General features: G+C 42.8%; 1 protein-coding gene across 1 annotated transcript in view; it reads left to right on the top strand.

The window, feature by feature from the left end:
• Positions 1-13,407: 13,407 nt before the first annotated feature.
• NDRG1 (N-myc downstream regulated 1) overlaps positions 13,408-18,237 on the top strand; it is an 84,278-nt gene continuing 79,448 nt past the window's right edge. Inside the window, exon 1 of the mRNA XM_039350462.1 lies at positions 13,408-13,541. Within this exon, the coding sequence (XP_039206396.1) occupies positions 13,519-13,541 (23 nt within the window). The 5' untranslated portion in view covers positions 13,408-13,518. The remainder of the gene's footprint in view (positions 13,542-18,237) is intronic.

Genomic DNA, 18,237 nt, shown 5'->3' with positions numbered 1-18,237 from the left:
GTCTAATTCTATTGGCTTTCAAAAGCCAATAGGAATTGTCCAGGCTGTCTCTGCCCTGCTGAGCCCGCCAAAAGTCCCATTCTGCAAACGGTGCTGCACCAGTTGAGTAGTCCTCGACTTACGACCGGTTGAGTAGTCCTCGACTTACGACCGGTTGGGGGGGTCACGGCATTAAAAAGGTTGAGAACCACTGCTCTAAGAGGTTCACCATCACTGAACTAGCCATTTCTAAAACAACAAACCTATCGAATCAGTAAAACCCAAAATCAACAGTTTCATTTTCTTTCCCACCTCAAGCAGAAAATCCAGAAGCAGTTTCCAAGTAGTTATGTTTTGTTTTTTTCTGAAGAAGCCTTTTTGAACAGGTAAAATGCAGAAGGTTTATTTTTCTCCTTCCCAGAGATGAAGGAATGCAAGAAGTTTGACATGTCAGCTTGCTTTTTCTATAAGATTAAAGAAACAGCAATGGGAAAAACAAGATAGTTGACACCCTTCATACTAACGAACTTAATAGAAAGAAGGTCCCTGGCTAACTGTCTCAGATTTATTACACTTCAGTTATTATAATAATTTTATTATCGGGGAGCAAATAAATACAATTCACACATGCAAACAAATACAGTTAGGGATTTTTTTTAAGTGTCATAGAGTCATAGGGCTAAAAGGGACATTGGAGGTCTTCTAGTCTACCCCAAGCTCAATGCAGAAGACTTTATACCATCCCAGCCAAATGTTTGTCCAATCTTTTCTTAAAAATCTCCAGCAATGAAGCACCCACAACTCTGGAAGGCAAATTGTTCTCACCTTGTAGCCAGGCCTCTCTTTGCTGGCCTACTTCTTCTTCTGAGGCCTCTTCTGCAGCCAGACCTGCATTTCTCAGTCACAGGGCTTTCCGGAAGGCCTCTGCAACCAAGAACCAAGCTATGGATTCAATCCATAGCCTGGTTCTGCAAGACCTCAGCAGCTGAGCACCAGGCTATGGATTGAATCTATAGCTTGGTACTCGGCTGCTTAGGCCTTCTGAAAAGACCTGACTGCAAAATGCAGGTCCGAATGCAGCTGCAGAACTTCGGCCCCAGAAGAAGTGGGCCAGGTGAGTGGGTCTATTGGTGCTGGAGGTGAGATAAGGCCTACCCTGAAAATAAGACCCGGTGCCTCTTTTGGAGGCAATAATAATAATAATAAGACCCAGTCTTATTTTCGGGGAAACACAATAGCTTAAAAGTCCTAAAATTGGATGAGACTCACTTAGCAACCACCTGACTTAGCAATAGTACTTCTAGTTCTAGTTGCAGGTCATAAATCAAGGACTACCTGTATTCAGCTAGAGAAGAAAGATACCAATATTCTCTTCTTCAGTTCCTTGTTGCTTCTTAACCAGGAACCTAACAGACAGTCTGCTTAAAAATAAACCCTGGGTTGTCACAGTTCATCCTGGGTTGATTTCCTTCCATCTCTGGGCAAGCTCCATGTTGTGGGTTGGCTCAAGGGCATCAAGGGACATGACAGAAGCTGGAGGGGGAAGAGAGAGGGGGAGATGTTCTTAAGGCCACCCTTAAGAACCATTGAGTTTTGATCACCACGATGTAAAAAAGATTCTAGAGTTGAGAATCTAGAAAGAGTGCAGAGAAGAGCGACAAAAAGTATCATGGGACTGGAAGCTAAAACATATCATGTCACCCCTCGTCCTTCTCTTCGTTAAACTAGACATACCCAATTCCAGCAACCGTTCCTTATATGTTTTAGCCTCCAGTCCCCTAATCATCTTCGTTGCTCTTCTCCGTACTCTTTCTAGAAACTCAGCATCTTTTTTACATCGTGGTGCCCAAAACTGGATGCAGGATTCCAAGTGTGGCCTTACCAAGGCCTTGTAAAGTGGTATTAATACTTCACGTGATCTTGTAACTGGGGGAGGCATTTTGTTGAGCTTTGGCTGTCTTCATACATTTGTCAGCCCTTGAAAAAGCCAAATGTTCAGAGGGGAACATACACAGAACTCAATGTTTATCCTCCTTTGCAAATCACTGACCTGTTCCTAAGCTTAATCAGACATACAGACACACACACACAAAAGCTAGGGGAAAAATGAAAAGTGTTGGAAGGGCCCTTAAGCTCTTGCTGGGAACGCAAAACCTGGTCTTGCCCAATGGCTCTTTTGCACTTTAAAAATTCCTGCTCTCCGCTTACTGCTGGCGCAAATGCAAGATTGTGGCCTTACCAAGGCATTGTAAAGTGGTATTAACACTTCACATGATCTTGATTCTATATGTAATTGCTCCACCCTCTCCTGCCTTTCGGGTTTTTACCAATTGCAGGGAAACTGGTCAATTTCAAGTGGAAATGGTGATGTTGATATCCACTCAGTCGTGTCCGATTCTTGGCGATTCTTTGGGCCGGATCTCTCCACAGCTTGCGATCTTGCTCTCCTTCTTTGAGTTTTTCCGTGCTCTGGCTGGTGTCAGCTTTGATGGTGTCCAGCCACCATGTTCTTTGGTGGCCTGGTTTCCTTTTACCGCAGTGCTAACTCTTCCAAGCATAATTGCTTTCTCCAGTGAATTCCCCTGCATGACATTGCCAAAGTAAGTGACAAAAATACATTTTTGTAATTTTGCCTTCTAACGACATGTCTAGTTAGGTTGGAATACTAGTCTGCAAAGCCAATTCAAAAGAAACATTTACACACCATTCCAGACCTACAGCCATAATTGGGACCAGAATCTCTATTGCTAAGCAAGGCAGTTGTTAAAGGAGTCACACCCGGTCTTACTACCATTTTTGCCACATTCATTAAGCAAATCACTATAGTTAAATCATGTGGTTATTAAGTACATCCTCATTGACTTTGTTTGGCGAAAGCTGGCTGGGACACCTGCAAATGGCAATCTTTTGACTGCAGGATGCTCAGTCTCTTCTTGAAAACCTCCAGTAATGAAGCACCTACAACTTCTGAAGGCAAGCTGTTCCACTGGTTGACTGTCCTCACTGTTAGGAAGTTTATTTATTTATTTATTTGACTTATATACCGCTTTAAGTACAAGCACTCTCTAAGCGGTGTACACCAATAAGCAATTTATATATATATTTACATTGCCCCCAACAATCTGGGTCCTCATTTTTCCTACCTCGGAAGGGTGGAAGGCTGAGTCAACCTTGAGCCGGTGAGATTTGAACCGCTGACCTGCTGAACACAGTCAGCTAAAGTGGCCTGCAGTACTGCACTCTAACTGCTGCGCCACCTCGGCTCCATCTCATTTTGAAGTGAGTCTGGGCACTTACAGCATTGGATTCACTGGCTAAAGGATACCAATAGCCATAGCACTTAAACTCATGTACCACTTCATAGTGCTTTACAGCTTCTCTCTAAGCAGTTTACAGAGTCAGCATCTTGCCTCCAACAATCTGGGTCTTCATTTTACCAACCTCGGAAGGATGGAAGGCTGAGTCAACCTGGAGCCGGTGAGATTTGAACCACTGACCTGCTGAACACAGTCAGCTAAAGTGGCCTGCAGTACTGCACTCTAACTGCTGCGCCACCTCGGCTCATTAGTTTCATTTCTCATTTCTCCTTAGTTCTAGGTTGCTTCTCTCCTTGATTTCCATCCATAGTTTCTTGTCTTGCCTTTGGGTGCTTTGGAAAATAAGTTGACTCCCTCTTCTTTGTGGCAGCCCCTCAAATACTGCAATACTGCTATTATGTCACCCCTAGTCCTTCTCTTCACTAGATTGGCCATAGCCAATTCCTGCAACCGTTCTTCGTATGTTTTGGTCTCCAGGCTCTTAATCATCTTAGTTGCTCTTCTTTGCACTTTTTCCAAAGTCTCGACATTTATTTTTTTTTTTGTATTGTGGTGACCAAACCTGGATGCAGTATTCCAGTGTGGTCTTACTGAGGATTTATAAAGTGGTCTGTATACCTCACTTGATTTTGATTCTATGCCTCTGTTTATACAACTAAGGATTGTATTAGCTTTTTTAGCTGCTGCCGCACACTGCTGGCTCATGTTTTAGCGATCGTCCACTAGGACTCCAAGGTCCCTCTCACAGTTCCTGTTTTTGAGCCAGGTTTGGCTTAATTTGTACTTATACCTTTGGTTTCTGCTGCCTAAATGTAAAACTTTGCTTTTCTCCACATTGAAACTCATTTTGTTGGATAGGGCCCATTGTTCAAGATTTTTTGGGGATCTTGAGCTTGTCTTCTGGGGTGTTGGCTATTCCTGCCAGCTTCGTATCATCTGCAGATTTGTTGAGTTTGAAGATGCTGCAACAGTTTTAAGTGCGACGACCAGTCGTAAGTGACTTTTTTTCGGTGCCATTCTTACTTTGAATGGTTGCTAAGCAAAGGTTATTAGTTTTTTTTTTCCCCAGCTTCACAATAGATTTACTTGGTGGACCCCATATATGCTTTTCCCTTATTGATTGCAAATGTCCAACTGCCACTCAGTTATGAAAGACTAGCCTACATCAGGAGAACTGAGCCAGCTTCTTGGATGAGAAGCAAAACATCTTCAAGGAAAAAGAAAGTCCAGTTGCCTTTTGAAAAAGCAACTTTGGGACTAGATCAAGAGTGTAGAACGATGAATCTCCGGATGCTGCCGAGTCCCCAACAGACCTCGTTCCTGGCCCAGCTTAGCTTTCTGGCACAATTGCAGCAAAAATAAAATATTCCTGCTTCGAATTAGACTGAAATGGTCCCGGCGCTCCATGAATGTCAACATTGGTGTGATTTATTTCCAGCACTGTGCTGTAGAGGGATCATAAGCGAGAGTGATTCACTCTGAAAAATGTTGATCTCATTTGCCCTTTTTCTCCAAGAAATTCTTACAACTATAACTGTATTTTCTTGTAAGCCACCCAGAGTCACATATGTGAGATGGACAGCTACATATCAATAAATGAACTCTGAAAAGGGAGTGGTCTCACCAAAGTTCTTAGCTGCTTTATTGAGTCCAAACTACACTTTTATTTCAAATTTTACACAACTTTTTGCCTCCTCCCAACCAAGAACACTTCTGACCAGCAGCAAAGTGGATGGACTCAGAATATTAGCAATCTCCTGCACAACTAGTTTTAAAAAAAAAACAGCCTAGTTTTAAACACTGGAAAAACTAAAGAGATCATTGTTGATTTCAGAAAAGGCATTCCTCTGTGTATTAATGATTTACCTGTGGAGATTGTTAGCAGCATCAAATTTCTGGGTGTGCAGCTAACGAATAGGCTGGTTTGGTCGCTCAACAGTGAAACACTTGTGAAGCGGGCACAGCAGCGCCTGCATGTTCTGTGTTCCATGAGAAAAGAACACCTTCCTTCCCCTGTCCTTACCACCTCCTATAGAGAGATGATTGAGAGCATCCTATTATATTGTATTACAGTCTGGTTTGGAAGCATCACTGCTTCAGACAGGAAGGCGATGCAGAGAGTGGTGAGGATGGCAGAAAAGATTATTGGCTGTTCCCTCCCTTCCATCCAGGACATAGGATATAAGCATTGCTTGAGCAGGGTCCAAAAGATTGTCTGGGACACTACACACCCTCTTCACAACCTGTTTTCCTTGTTACCTTCTGGGAGGAGGCTCCATGGTATCCGAAGCAGAACATCCAGATTCAGTCACAGTTTTGTTCCATTCAGTATCAACCTTGTGAACTCTAAAGTTTCCTCCTTCCACTATGTATTCAAGATGGATAATGATTAATATTTATATGTATTTATATGTAAGGGTATAGGTATATACATGTTGTATATAGCATGTTTATATGTGTGTTATGTATGTGTACACCTCTAAGAGCAGGCAACAGAATTTCATTTTTAACGTGTGCCAGTATGCCCACAGTAAAACGAAAATGACAGTAAAGCTTATCTAGGTTATCTAACTAGACCAGCAACCTCTTCTCCCAGTGGCCAGCCAGGAAGTCCACAATTCTCCCAGCAGATGGCCTTCAAAAACGGTCCCATCACCCTCAAGGCCAATAATGATTGATCCCTAGGACTACTACATCCTTGGGGATTTTCCCTTTGGGATTTAAAGGGTGAGGATTGGGAGGGAATGGATTGCATATTGAAAGTTAGGACATTTCCACACTTTTACCCTCTCACAACGAAGAGCAAACACACCACATTTCAGGATGGCGTCTTGAAAACTCTTTTTTTTTTTCCTTCAAAGGCAATTTCAAAAGAAAGCCTGGCTGATCCATTGGAATGACAATTGATAGGAGAACAGGTGCCTGAATTGATTAAACCACCAGTTCATTCATACCTTAGGGCAGGGGTAGGCAACCTTGGCTCTTTTATGACTCGTGGACTTCAACTCCCAGAATTCCTGAGCCAGCATGGCTCAGCTTGGAAACCTCCCCCTGTCCCCTCAGCATGGCTGGCTCAGGAATTCTGGGAGTTGAAGTCCACAAGTCACAAAAGAGCCAAGGTTGCCTATCCCTGCCTTAGGGGTTAGTTCCTGTCATGGCGTATCCCAAAAAGTCAGCTGAGGTTCTGTTTTTCCTTAGGTTTTGTAAAAATACAATATAAGAAAAAAGAACAAATACAGACAGACCTTAACTTACAACATTTGGTGATCATTCAGAGTTACAACGGCTTATGATCACTTTTCAAGCCTCCAATCTTTGCAGCATCCTGTCAGGTGATCAAAATTTGGACCCTTAGCAACGGGCCTCTATTTATGACAGTTGCACTACCCTGGGATCTGGTGATTGTCTTTTGTGGCCTTCCGACAAGCAAAGTCAATGGGGGAAGCCTGATTCTCTTAACAACCGTGTTACTAACTTAACAACCACCGCGATTCATTTAACGACGGTGGCAAGAACGTCATCAAATAGGTGCAAAATTCACTTGTTTCACTTAGCAACAGAAATGTTGTGCTCAGGTGAGGTCGTAAGTCAAGGACTATCTGTAAAACTAGAGAACTAGGTGACAAGCCAGCCGACCTCGCTGGAAAGCAGGTTGCAAACAAACCTAAGCGTTTATTTGCAATTTGTTCCCTGCCTTTTGCTCCTTTTGTTTCTGCTTTGCAACTTCAAAAATAATTTCATTCTCTTCTCTTCTTTTATCGCCTCTTTCGAAAGGAAAGACAAACGTGACTCACTCTCTGGGCCGGAGGGGTGAGTTAGTTTGGGGGTTTGGGGGTGTGGGTGTGTTTCTGTGCGTGTGTGTGTGCACAGAGCCTGAATGAATGCAAAAATGCCTCTGTGACTCTGTGCACGTCTGCTTTTTATTCATTTTTTTTACGATTGCATGAGCAATCCTGACAATTGCATCATAGGCTTAAGGGTGGTTCACTTCTTTGCAAGGGAAAACATTTTCAGCCAATTCAAGTTATTGCTTGTCTCCTTAAATCAGGAATGGGTCACTTCTTTCCCCAGACTGAAGCAGACGTGACTTTTTTTTCGTTCCTTTTAATTAGTTTATAATGTAAAATATAAAAACACAAAAGAAAACAGTAGGAAAATAGAGGAGAGAGAAGAGAAACACGTAGAGAGAAGCAGGAAAAGAAAAAAAAGGCATTGACTTCCAACTTTTTTGAAGTAGAATAAGAGAATAGTATCAAACTTCAATTTTACTTTTGCATAATAATATAGACTAGCCCAGTGGTGGCGAACCTACGGCACACAGGCCACAGATGGCACTCAGAGCCCTCTCTGTGGGCACGCGCACCATCGCCCCAGTCCTAGGCCTTCAGCTGGGTTTTATAAAACCTTTTTGCTTTATATGACTAGTCAGGAGAAGCAGACTTTGGTTAATTTGACGGGTTTTGAAATTGTTAATAACGTAAAATATTTGGGGGTGATGTTATCTGTTTCTAATGCAAAACTATTTAAAAATAACTATGAAAGGTTGTGGGTACAGAAAGACTTGAAGAATTGGGAGAAGTTGCAATTATCCTTCATGGGAAGAATTGCAGTGATAAAAATGAATATTCTACCCAAGTTTCTCTTTTTGTTTCAAATGTTACCGATTTTGAAGAATGAGATTAATCTAAGTGAATGGCAGAAAGGTCTTAATAAATTTATTTGGGCAGGGAAAAAGCCAAGGGTTAAGTTTAAAATTATGCAAGACTTCCGTGAGAGGGGTGGACTCAAGGTACCGAATTTGAAATTATACTATGATGCGGTGGTTCTAACACTAATTAGTGATTGGGTAAATTTGACAAATTCTGAGATACTACATCTAGAGGGATGGGATTTACTTTTTGGGTGGCATGCCTATTTAATATTTAATAAAAAAATGGATTGGGTCTTTAAAGCTCATATTCTAAGAATTTCTTTACTTAGGACCTGGAGAAAATATTATAAAAGTGATTTTAAAGTACCATTATGGGCTATACCTTGGCATGCGATAGAAGGAATAAAAAGAGGTGCTAAAATGGATATGGTGTCTTACAGACAGCTACTTAGATGGGATGGACAAAACTGGCAGTTAAAATCACGGGAAGAGTTAGCACAAGAAAATATTATTTATTCTTGGTTCCAATATAGGCAACTAGTAGATAGATGGAAGGTGGATTGCAAGGTGGGTCTTCTTAGAGAAGATGAAAATTTTATTAAGCAAGTGAAGGATCAAAGACAAACCCACATTAAGAGGATTTATGGGGTTTTAGTTGAACTGGATTCAGAAACGGAACTAATTAAAGATTGTATGATCAGATGGGCGCAGAACTTTGGTGAGCCAGTTCCATTGGACACCTGGGAAACCATCTGGGTGAGAAATGTCAAATTTACACAAGCACAGAACTTAAGGGAGAATTTTTATAAAATGTTTTATAGATGGCACCTTGATCCACAAAAAATGTCTCTTATGTACCCTGACTTACAACCTAAATGTTGGAGATGTGGTTGTATGGATGCTACCTATTATCATATTTGGTGGTCGTGTAGAGAGATAAAAGCATTTTGGATTAAGATATGGTGGAATATCCAGAGAATTTTTAGAAGGAGGGTAAAATTTACTCCGCAATTATTTTTGTTGGGTATAGTTACTGATTGTGATACAAAGGAGGTTATATTGATGTTAAATTTGATTACAGCCGCGAGGCTGTTAGTAGGACAATATTGGAAGAAGGAATCTTTGCCTACATTGCAGGAATGGTTTCTTAAAGTGTCTTATTTGGCGGAAATGGCAAAGATTTCGGCTTTTTTAAAGGAACAAACGCAAGAGAAATTTCTTGCTGTTTGGGATAAATGGATAAAATTTATACAATTTAAATTGGATATAAAAAAATATCATATAGCTTTTTCATAATTTTTATTTTTATATATATACATATATATGTTAATGTTATATTTTTTTTCTTTTCTTTCTTTTTTCTTTCTTTCTTTCTATAAATATAATTTTTTAACTGTTTTTTAATTAAGCCTATATCCTGCTCTGGGAAGCTCGGGGGGGGAAGGGGGGGGTGTCTGGGTGGGGGTGGGGGAAGGGGGGTTTTGTTGTGTAATGTTTAGTTTTTTTTCTCTTTGTATATGTTGTTTTTTGTTTTTGTATTGTTTTGTTCTTTTTGTAAAATTTATAAAAGTTTTTAATAAAAAAAAAAAAACCTTTTTGCTTTAGGCCTCCGCCACCATGTGCAAAAATAAAAAAGGTTCAATCAATTTCAACTATTCGCGGGAAAAAAAAGATCTCACAAAGTTGGAATTGATTGATTGAACTTTTTAGTCCCACCCAGTCTGCCCTTACCACTGCAGCCACGCCCAGCCAATGGGCCACACCCACCCAATGGGCCACGCCCACCCAGCACCCGACGATACATAAGTGGGTTTTGGGTTGCAGTTTGGGCACTCGGTCTCTAGAAGGTTCGCCATCACTGAACTAGCCATTTCTAAAACAACAAACCTATCGAATCAGTAAAACCCAAAATCACCAGTTTCATTTTTTTTCCCACCTCAAGCACAAAGACCGGAAACAGTTTCCAAATAGTTATGTTTTGTTTTTGTTTTTTTGAAGCAGCCTTTTTGAAAAGATAAAATGCAGAAGGTTTATTTTTCTCCTTCTCAGAGATGAAAGAATGCAAGAAGTTTGACATGTCAGCTTGCTTTTTCTACAAGGTTAAAGAAACAACAACGGGAAAAACAAGATAGTTGACACCCTTCATAGTAACAAACCTTAACAGAAAGAAGGTCCCTGGCTAACTGTCTCAAATTAACTACACTTCAGTTATTATAATAATTTTATTACCAGGGAGCAAATAAATACAATTAATACAAGCAAACAAATACAGTGAGGGGTTTTTAAAAAGTGTCATAGAATCATAGGGCTGAAAGGGACATTGGAGGTCTTCTAGTCCACCCCAAGCTCAATGCAGAAGACCTTATACCAGGGGTGTCAAACTCAATTTCATTGAGGGCTGCATCAGCATTGCGGTTGCCTTCGGGGGGCTGGGTGGGTGTGGTCAGGGTGGGTGCGGCGTACTGGGTGGGCGTGAATGGAGTGGATGTGGCCTACTGGGTGGGCATGACCAGCTCTACATCGTTTGTGTCAAGGGTTCCTGTGGGGGCCTGGGCAGGAGTGGGACAGATCTGAGGGTCTCTGGCAGAAGGGGGTGGGACCGGGGCAAGTGCCAAGGCATGGTACATTTCTTCATTCCTCACAAAGGGTGACACCTCCCCAGCATGCACCCAGGGGGCGGGGCTGACCCAGCAGGAGCTGGTTCCTCGCTGGTTCCGGACGGCCTTGTGGAGCTAAGACTGAATGCGTTTCAGCATAGATGGTCACCACAAAATTGTACATTGGCTCCCAGCTGGCCTAGGCCAGGGCCAAGGCAGCGGGGGCCGTTCCCTCACTGTTTCCAGGATGGCTTTGCGGGCCGAATGAAACCACTTCGCGGGCCGCATCTGGCCTCCGGGCCTTGTGTTTGACATGTCTGCCTTATACCATCCCAGCCAAATGTTTGCCCAATCTTTTCTTAAAAACCTCCAGCAATGAAGCACCCACAACTCTGGAAGGCAAATTGTTCTGTTGATTAATCGTTCTCACTTTCAGAAAAATTCTCCTTACTTGTAAGTTGGCTCTCTCTTTAACAAACTTCCACCCATTGTTTCTCGTCCTGCCTACTGGTGCTTTGGAGAATAAGTCAACCCCCCCCCTTCTCTGTGAGAGCCACTCAAGTACAGGAAGATAGTTATCGCTTCCCCCTAATCCTTCTCTTCAATAGGTTAGTCCAGTGATGGCGAACCTTTTAGAGACCAAGTCCCCCAAAACCGCCCCCACACCACCCGCCCCAGGGCCACCCACCACCTCCACGGCCCACCACTAATTGCCTAGGCAGCCCAGCAGCGCCATGGCAGCCACACCCTTCACCCATGCCCCACAGCATCATCTGCGTGCAACGGTGCGCAAGTGCAGTGTCTTGTCCCCACTGCCCTGCTGCCTTGACTGCCTTGATTCTCTGGGGGGGCTGCTGGTGAGGAGGGGGCCAGGGGCGAGGGGGCTGGAGTGATGGCATGCGTGCCCACAGAGAGAATTCTGAGTGCCACCTCTGGCACGCGTGCCATAGGTTCGCCACCACTGGGTTAGTCATACCTAGCGCTCTCAACCACACGTCATGCGATTTAGCCTCTAGATTCCTTATCATCTTTGTTGCTCTTCTCTGCACTTTTTCTAGGCATCTTTTTTCTGGTCGTGGTGACCAGAAATGGACTCAGTATTTCAAGCTAGTGCAATGCAGACCACTTCTTGTGGTCTTGATGCTCTCCTTCTGTTGATGCAGCCAGGACTGCATCAGCAGTACTGGTAGCTGCAGCACACTGCTGGCCCATATTTAAATGGCAGTCCACTGGATCATTTAGATCCAACTCATAGGCATTTTAAGAGCTGTGGTGGCGCAGTGGTTAGAATGCAGTACTTCAGGCTAACTCACTGCTCACTCCAGGAGTTTGATCCTGACTGGCTCAAGGTTGACTCAGCCATCCGTCCTTCCGAGGTCGGTAAAATGAGGACCCAGATTGTTGGGGGCCATAGGCTGACTCTGTAAACCACTTAAAGAGGGCTGTAAAGCACTATGAGGTGGTATATAAGTCTAAGTGCTGAGTGCTATTGCTATTACTGTTTAGCCAGGTTTTGCCTTTGATGATTTCTGCTTCTTTAGAATTTAAATTATGCCCGGGTAGCCAGTATGCATTTGATTTATATTTTTAAAATACCTCTACACAGTAGTTTAATGCCCAGGAGAGATTTACTCAAGATAAAAATGGGCAAGTTAAATAAATGAAACCAGCAATTAGAAGACAGACATTTCTGCTCACCGCCCAGAATTCCATTGGTTAGAACAGTGGCTATATATATTTGCTTAATAAATACATTTAACAGAAGTACGAAAGAGAATTGGGTTAAACTATCCAAACCACAAATATGGAAGGGCAAAGAGAGAGAAGAGCAAATGCTTGGAGAAGTAGTAGGTGCCATAAAAAGGTTTACAAGAAATCATCAACTTACAACCATTCATTCAGTGAGTGTTGGAAATTAGAACAGCACTGAAAAAAGTGATTTATGACTATTTTTCACACTTACGACTATGGCAGCATCTTGAAGGTCATGTGATCAAAATTCAGACGCTTGGCAACCGCCATGTATTTACTACGGTTGCAGTGACCCAGGGATTAGACAACCATTTGTTTGACATGGTATAGGACAGGGGTAGGCAACCTTGGCTCTTTTATGAATCGTGGACTTCAACTCCCAGAATTCCTGAGCCAACATGGCTCAGCTTGGAAACCTCTCCCTTTCCCCTCAGCATGGCTGGCTCAGGAATTCTGGGAGTTGAAGTCCACGAGTCATAAAAGAACCAAGGTTGCCTACCTCTAGCCTAGGCCTAGGCCGCTTTATGACTCGTGGACTTCAGCTCCCAGAATCCCTGAGCCAGCATGGCTCAGCTTGGAAACCTCTCCCTTTCCCCTCAGCATGGCTGGCTCAGGAATTCTGGGAGTTGAAGTCCACGAGCCATAAAAGAACCAAGGTTGCCTACCCCTGGTATAGGATCTCCTGCTTGAGCTGGGGGTGGACTAGAAGACCTCCAAGGTCCCTTCCAACTCTGTTATTTGGTTACCAAATGGACCTCCAAGTTTGTATTTCTCCAGATTAGGAGCCAGAAGTAACAGTTACAAGAAGCAACTCTGGTCTTTTTTGTTTTCTGCAGCTTCACATCCCTACCAGAATTTTAACGGCATCATCACCCCTCTGAATGTTCCCAGCTTGATCTGTATATCTGCCGCTGAACAGATGCCGTCTTGTAAGCTGTTCTAAGCAGCTCCGATTTGACGGGAATTATGTGCAGAAGAGAATTAGGTTGTGGATGAACAGAGTGTCTTCACCTCCTAGAAAATGGGAGGGGAATGAACTTGTTGCCTGGCAAAATCGGATCTGTGGCTGGATTGCTACAAACACCATCCCTTAGTTTATTTGTAGCTTTTCTCCAACCAAGCCAGCTTTTATAGATACAAATTTCTAGGACTAACCGTCATTTTTTTATCGTAAGCCAAGGAAGAAAGCTCAGGATACTGGTTGCTGGCCAGCAACAGATCAATGCATGCAGTACTGATGAACAGGTAAAAAAAAATACAAAGCAGTGGGTGGTTTATATAACGAATATTTTTTATATATATTTATTGTTCATTTTCCTCTTTACAGTTGTGCTTGGCTCAAATAGGTACAAGGAAATTATTGTGGTGTGCATTAAAGGTATTTATTTTTAGAGCAAGTTTCCTATCCCTTTAATGTTGGCAGAAATCCATCTATGGCAGCTTTTCACTGCCTTAGATTTACTTCTTTGGGGAAAGCATTACCTGTTGAACTTCTGCTTGCATCATTTCACTTTTTTAAAATGCACAATTTAAATTAATCAAATTTAAAATTGACTAATCAAAACTATTCTGACTACAGTACTCGAAGCAATCAAAGCATATATTTGAGAAGTGAATTTCTGCTGTTGTGTGCGGTTGTCCTTTTTAAGAATTTTGGCCAATAAAAATGACTACTGTATAGAAAAGCCAAATGTAAAAAATAAAAACTAAAACTATATATATTTTTAGTAATAGTATATAATATATATATATATATATCTCAAAGCTGGCTGGTGCCTTAATTCAACATTTATTTATGTCAGATTTCTGCATTCTTGTTCCTCTTTCCAATTATCTCTTATAAAGAGATATTTTATTCTCCTTGAAGGTTATAATCCTATAAAAATTTGCAACTGAGTAAGTTCAATTGAAACAAAAAGAAATCTTGCTTCTGGTAAATAAATATTGAGGGGGAAGGAAGGAAGGAAGGAAGGAAGGAAGGAAGGAAGGAAGGAAGGAAGGAAGGAAGGAAGGAAGGAAGGAAGGAAGGAAGGCAGGAAGGCAGGCAGGAAGGAATCTTAATAAAATCTTGGATAAAGATTAGATAGATGAGAAAGAGAGAGAGAGATGATAGATGATAGCTAGCTATCATGTGATAGAGATAGATAGATAGATAGATAGATAGATAGATAGATAGATAGATAGATAGATAGATAGATAGATAGATAGATAGATGTAGGAAGGAAGGTAGATATAGGTATGTAGATAGAAAGATAGATAGACAGACAGACAGACAGATATAGGTATGTAGACTGACAAACAGACAGACATGATATAGATAGATAAATAGATGACAGATCTGGACTGTGTTGTCACATCCCTTTTTCTGGAATTGTTTTCACAGATCTTCTATGAAAATTGTTCCTAGTTCAATCCAAATCCATCATTGTAGATAAAAGATAATTTTGCAGGAATGCAAACTGCAAGCTCCAAATCAGGACTAATTTTACTTCAGAAATCATAGGAGGAAAATGTTAAATGATGCTTCCCCCCATGTGGGTTTCAGTATCCCATTTATATCTTTATTCTTGTACATTTTAAAATCCTTTTTAAAGTGGGAAAAGTTCTTAGCAGAAATGCCGCAGAGCAAGGGGGGAAAAAAAACCATTACATGAGCTTTTTCAGGGAACTGATGAAAAAAAAATAAAAGGAGTGAGGAAACAGTGCATGCTAGATCCTGTTTTATGCAAGCTCTAAGGCAGTGGGAAGGGGATTTCATTTCAGTGTGGTAAGAAAATATCATGTTAGAAAAGGAATTAAGCTCAAGCAGTCAGTGAAATATACCACTTAGCTCAGTGATGGCGAACCTTTTAGAGACCGAGTGCCCAAAAACTGGCCCCGCCCCCACTCTGCCCCCTGCCCCGCCCCCACCCCGCCTGCCTGCAGGGCCACTCACTGCCTCCAGGGCCTGCCGTAGATCGCCCAGGCAGCCCAACAGCACTATGGCAGTCATGTCCTCTGCCCGCACCCCGCAACATCAACTGTGCAGAATGGGGCGTGAGGCCAGATTCTTGTCTATGCGGCCTGGCTGCCATGTTCTTGGCTGCGCTGCTCCGCATAGGCCATGCTTGGGGGCAACTCTCCAGGGGGGCTGCTGGTAAGGAGGGGGTCACGGGGGGAGGCAAGGCTGGGGCAATGGCACGTGTGCCCACAGAGAGGGCTCTGAGTGCCGCCTCTGGCACGCGGGCCATAGGTTCGCCACTGCTGACTTAGCTGATTGTCCAAAAATGTAAATTAATTGTATACGGTAGTCCTCAAATTATTACCACAATTGAGCCCCAAATTTCTGTTGTTAAGTGAGACATTTGCTAAGTGAGTTTTGCTCCATATTTGCTAAGTGAGTTTTGCCAAAAGTCCCATTCTGCAAACGGTGCTCCACCAGTTGAGTAGTCCTCGACTTACGACCGGTTGAGTAGTCCTCGACTTATGACTGGTTGGGGGTCGCGGCATTAAAAAGGTTGAGAACCACTGTGCTAGATAAATATGGATGGAATCTCGATGGGAACAGCCAAAAATACAACAGTTTGGTAATAGGGAGAGAATAAATGAGGACAGAATTGCAAAAGAAATATACAAAAGACAAGAAGACGTGTCCTGAGGAGACTTGGGAAGATATAATTGAGGAACTCCCAAAAGATGAAATCCCACATATTTGTAAAATAAAAGGGAATGTATGAGAAACGAGGCATTTAACCAAAGAAGAATAGAAAGCTATGAAAAGGTTTTATACCGGTGATTTGTTTGAGCACTATATTTGGTTTTCTTATCTCATGCCTTTAATTCCTCTGGTGCAGAGGTCTCCAACCGTTCTCAGTTGGCAGACTGGAGGGAAAGGGCAGGGGGAAGCATTTTATGCAAACACACACAAACGGGACCGTGACCACACACAATGCAAACAGGGCGGTGCTAGCACCCGTGTGACACTCACTAGCACTGCCCCATATTTGCAGCATCTGGCGCCATGCTTTTGTGCCACACAGTGCCCTGTTTGCACAGCGGTGGTGCCCCATTGCCGCGCGGTGCTCCATTTGCATAGTGGCAGTTGAAGGAATTGGATATGTCTAGTTTAATTAAAAGGATTAGAGGTGACATGATAGCAGTATTCCAATATCTAAAGGGCTGCCCCAAAGAAGAGGTAGTCAAGCTATTCTCCAAAGCACCTGAAGGCAGGACAAGAAGCAATGGATGGAAACTAATCAAGGAAAGAAGCAACCTAGAAGTAAGGAGAAATTTCCTGACAGAATAATTAATCAGTGGAACAACTTGCCTCCAGAAGTTGCCAATTTGCTCCAACACTGGAAGTTTTTAAGAAGAGATTGGACAGCCATTTGTCTGAAATGCTTGTATGTACAGGGGGTTGGACTAGATGACCTCCAAGGTCCCTTCCCACTCTGTTATTTTGTTATTCTGTTAAATGGAATGGGACCCTAGGTACTGTCTTTGCATTACATTGTGCAGTATTCATTCATTACGTACCTGTTTCATTATTACAATGGGTGCTTCTTTTTGGAGACTCATTCTGAACAAACTACAGTAGAAAGTATGTACAGAAAACCTTCTGCTAATAAATTAATAGCTACCATTTGGCCATAAAATTTGACTTATATTGATATCTAAGTCATTCATCCCCTGCGTTGCACATTGGATCAGCAAACAGTGTCCTTACTCCTTTGTTTCATTATAGATTGGTGTCTTGTCTTCTCTCGACCTGCACAAACACCACATGACTTGACTGTCCTTCAGAAGCCAGACCCACTAAATTCAATTGGAATGTACCACCTAGTCAGGATGCATAGGCTCACACAGCCAACTTTCCTTTGACTTCCATCAAAAGTGGTCCCGGGTATAAGCTAGAGCAGAGGACCCCAACCTTTTGGGCACCAGGGACCGGTTACATCAGTGGTTCTCAACCTTTTTAATGCCGCGACCCCCAACCGGTCGTAAGTCGAGGACTACTCAACCGGTCATAAGTGGTTTCTATTGGCTTTCAAAAGCCAATAGAATAAAAGGGAGTAGCACAGCTAAGGAAAAGGGGGGGAAAATGGCAGACTGCTTTGTTTGGCGACCCCCGTGAAATGGTCGTTCGACCCCAAATGGGGTCCCGACCCACTGGGTTACATGGAGAGAGGTTTTTATGAGGACCGGAGAGTGCATGGTTTTGTGTGCTGCCTGCATCCCCTGGATGGGGCTTTGCTTGTTTGTGCAGACCAGTTGCTGGCATGCCACAGCCTGGTACCAGTCCACAGACTGGGGGTTGGGGACCCCCGAACTAGAGTTCATACAATCAGGTGTGTGACTGTAGAACTCAATAGGGAACCTCCTCCTTATGTTTTTAAACAAGCAGGATATTTGAACCACATAACTAATCCTGGCAGCTGGGGAAAGTCTATTTGGTTTGGCCAACAATGGTGCTATAGAACTAGAATCAGGTGCGCCTTGACCTCCTTCGTACAAACACCTTTCCTGCTGCAAAGTAGAATTCCTTTCTTAGCAAACAAAAGGAGTGAGAAAGAGCAAAATTCTTCTCCTTCCCATAACCTCCCATCCTGCCAAGCTCTTCAACCTTGCTGAAGAGTTTGTCTTTAACGATCTCGTTGGATAACCCGATGGGTTAGCCAAGTTCCAGAGTGTCTGGGGCAATATTAGGCCCAGGAACTCAGCCACCCTGCCTGCTAACATGTCAGAATCTCTGTGTGTCGCAGTTGACACTTCTTGTTTAAACAAGCAGCAGAAAGTCCTGATCTGAGTCTAAATTGTGTGGCTAATGCTTTCAGTTCCTTTACTGTGGTCTCAGAGCCTCAGAGGCAGTTATGTGACCTCCAGATTATCTTTCACTATCTATGGAGATTCTCAGTCATCCAGGTAATGGTTGCCCCAAAAGTGCTTTTTCAAGAGGCAGCTG

The sequence above is a fragment of the Crotalus tigris genome, unplaced genomic scaffold (assembly GCF_016545835.1).
Source record: "Crotalus tigris isolate CLP2741 ecotype Arizona unplaced genomic scaffold, ASM1654583v1 scf7180000018335.1346539, whole genome shotgun sequence".
NCBI classification, from domain to species: Eukaryota; Metazoa; Chordata; class Lepidosauria; order Squamata; family Viperidae; genus Crotalus; species Crotalus tigris.
This window is presented reverse-complemented; position numbering and strand designations above follow the sequence as displayed.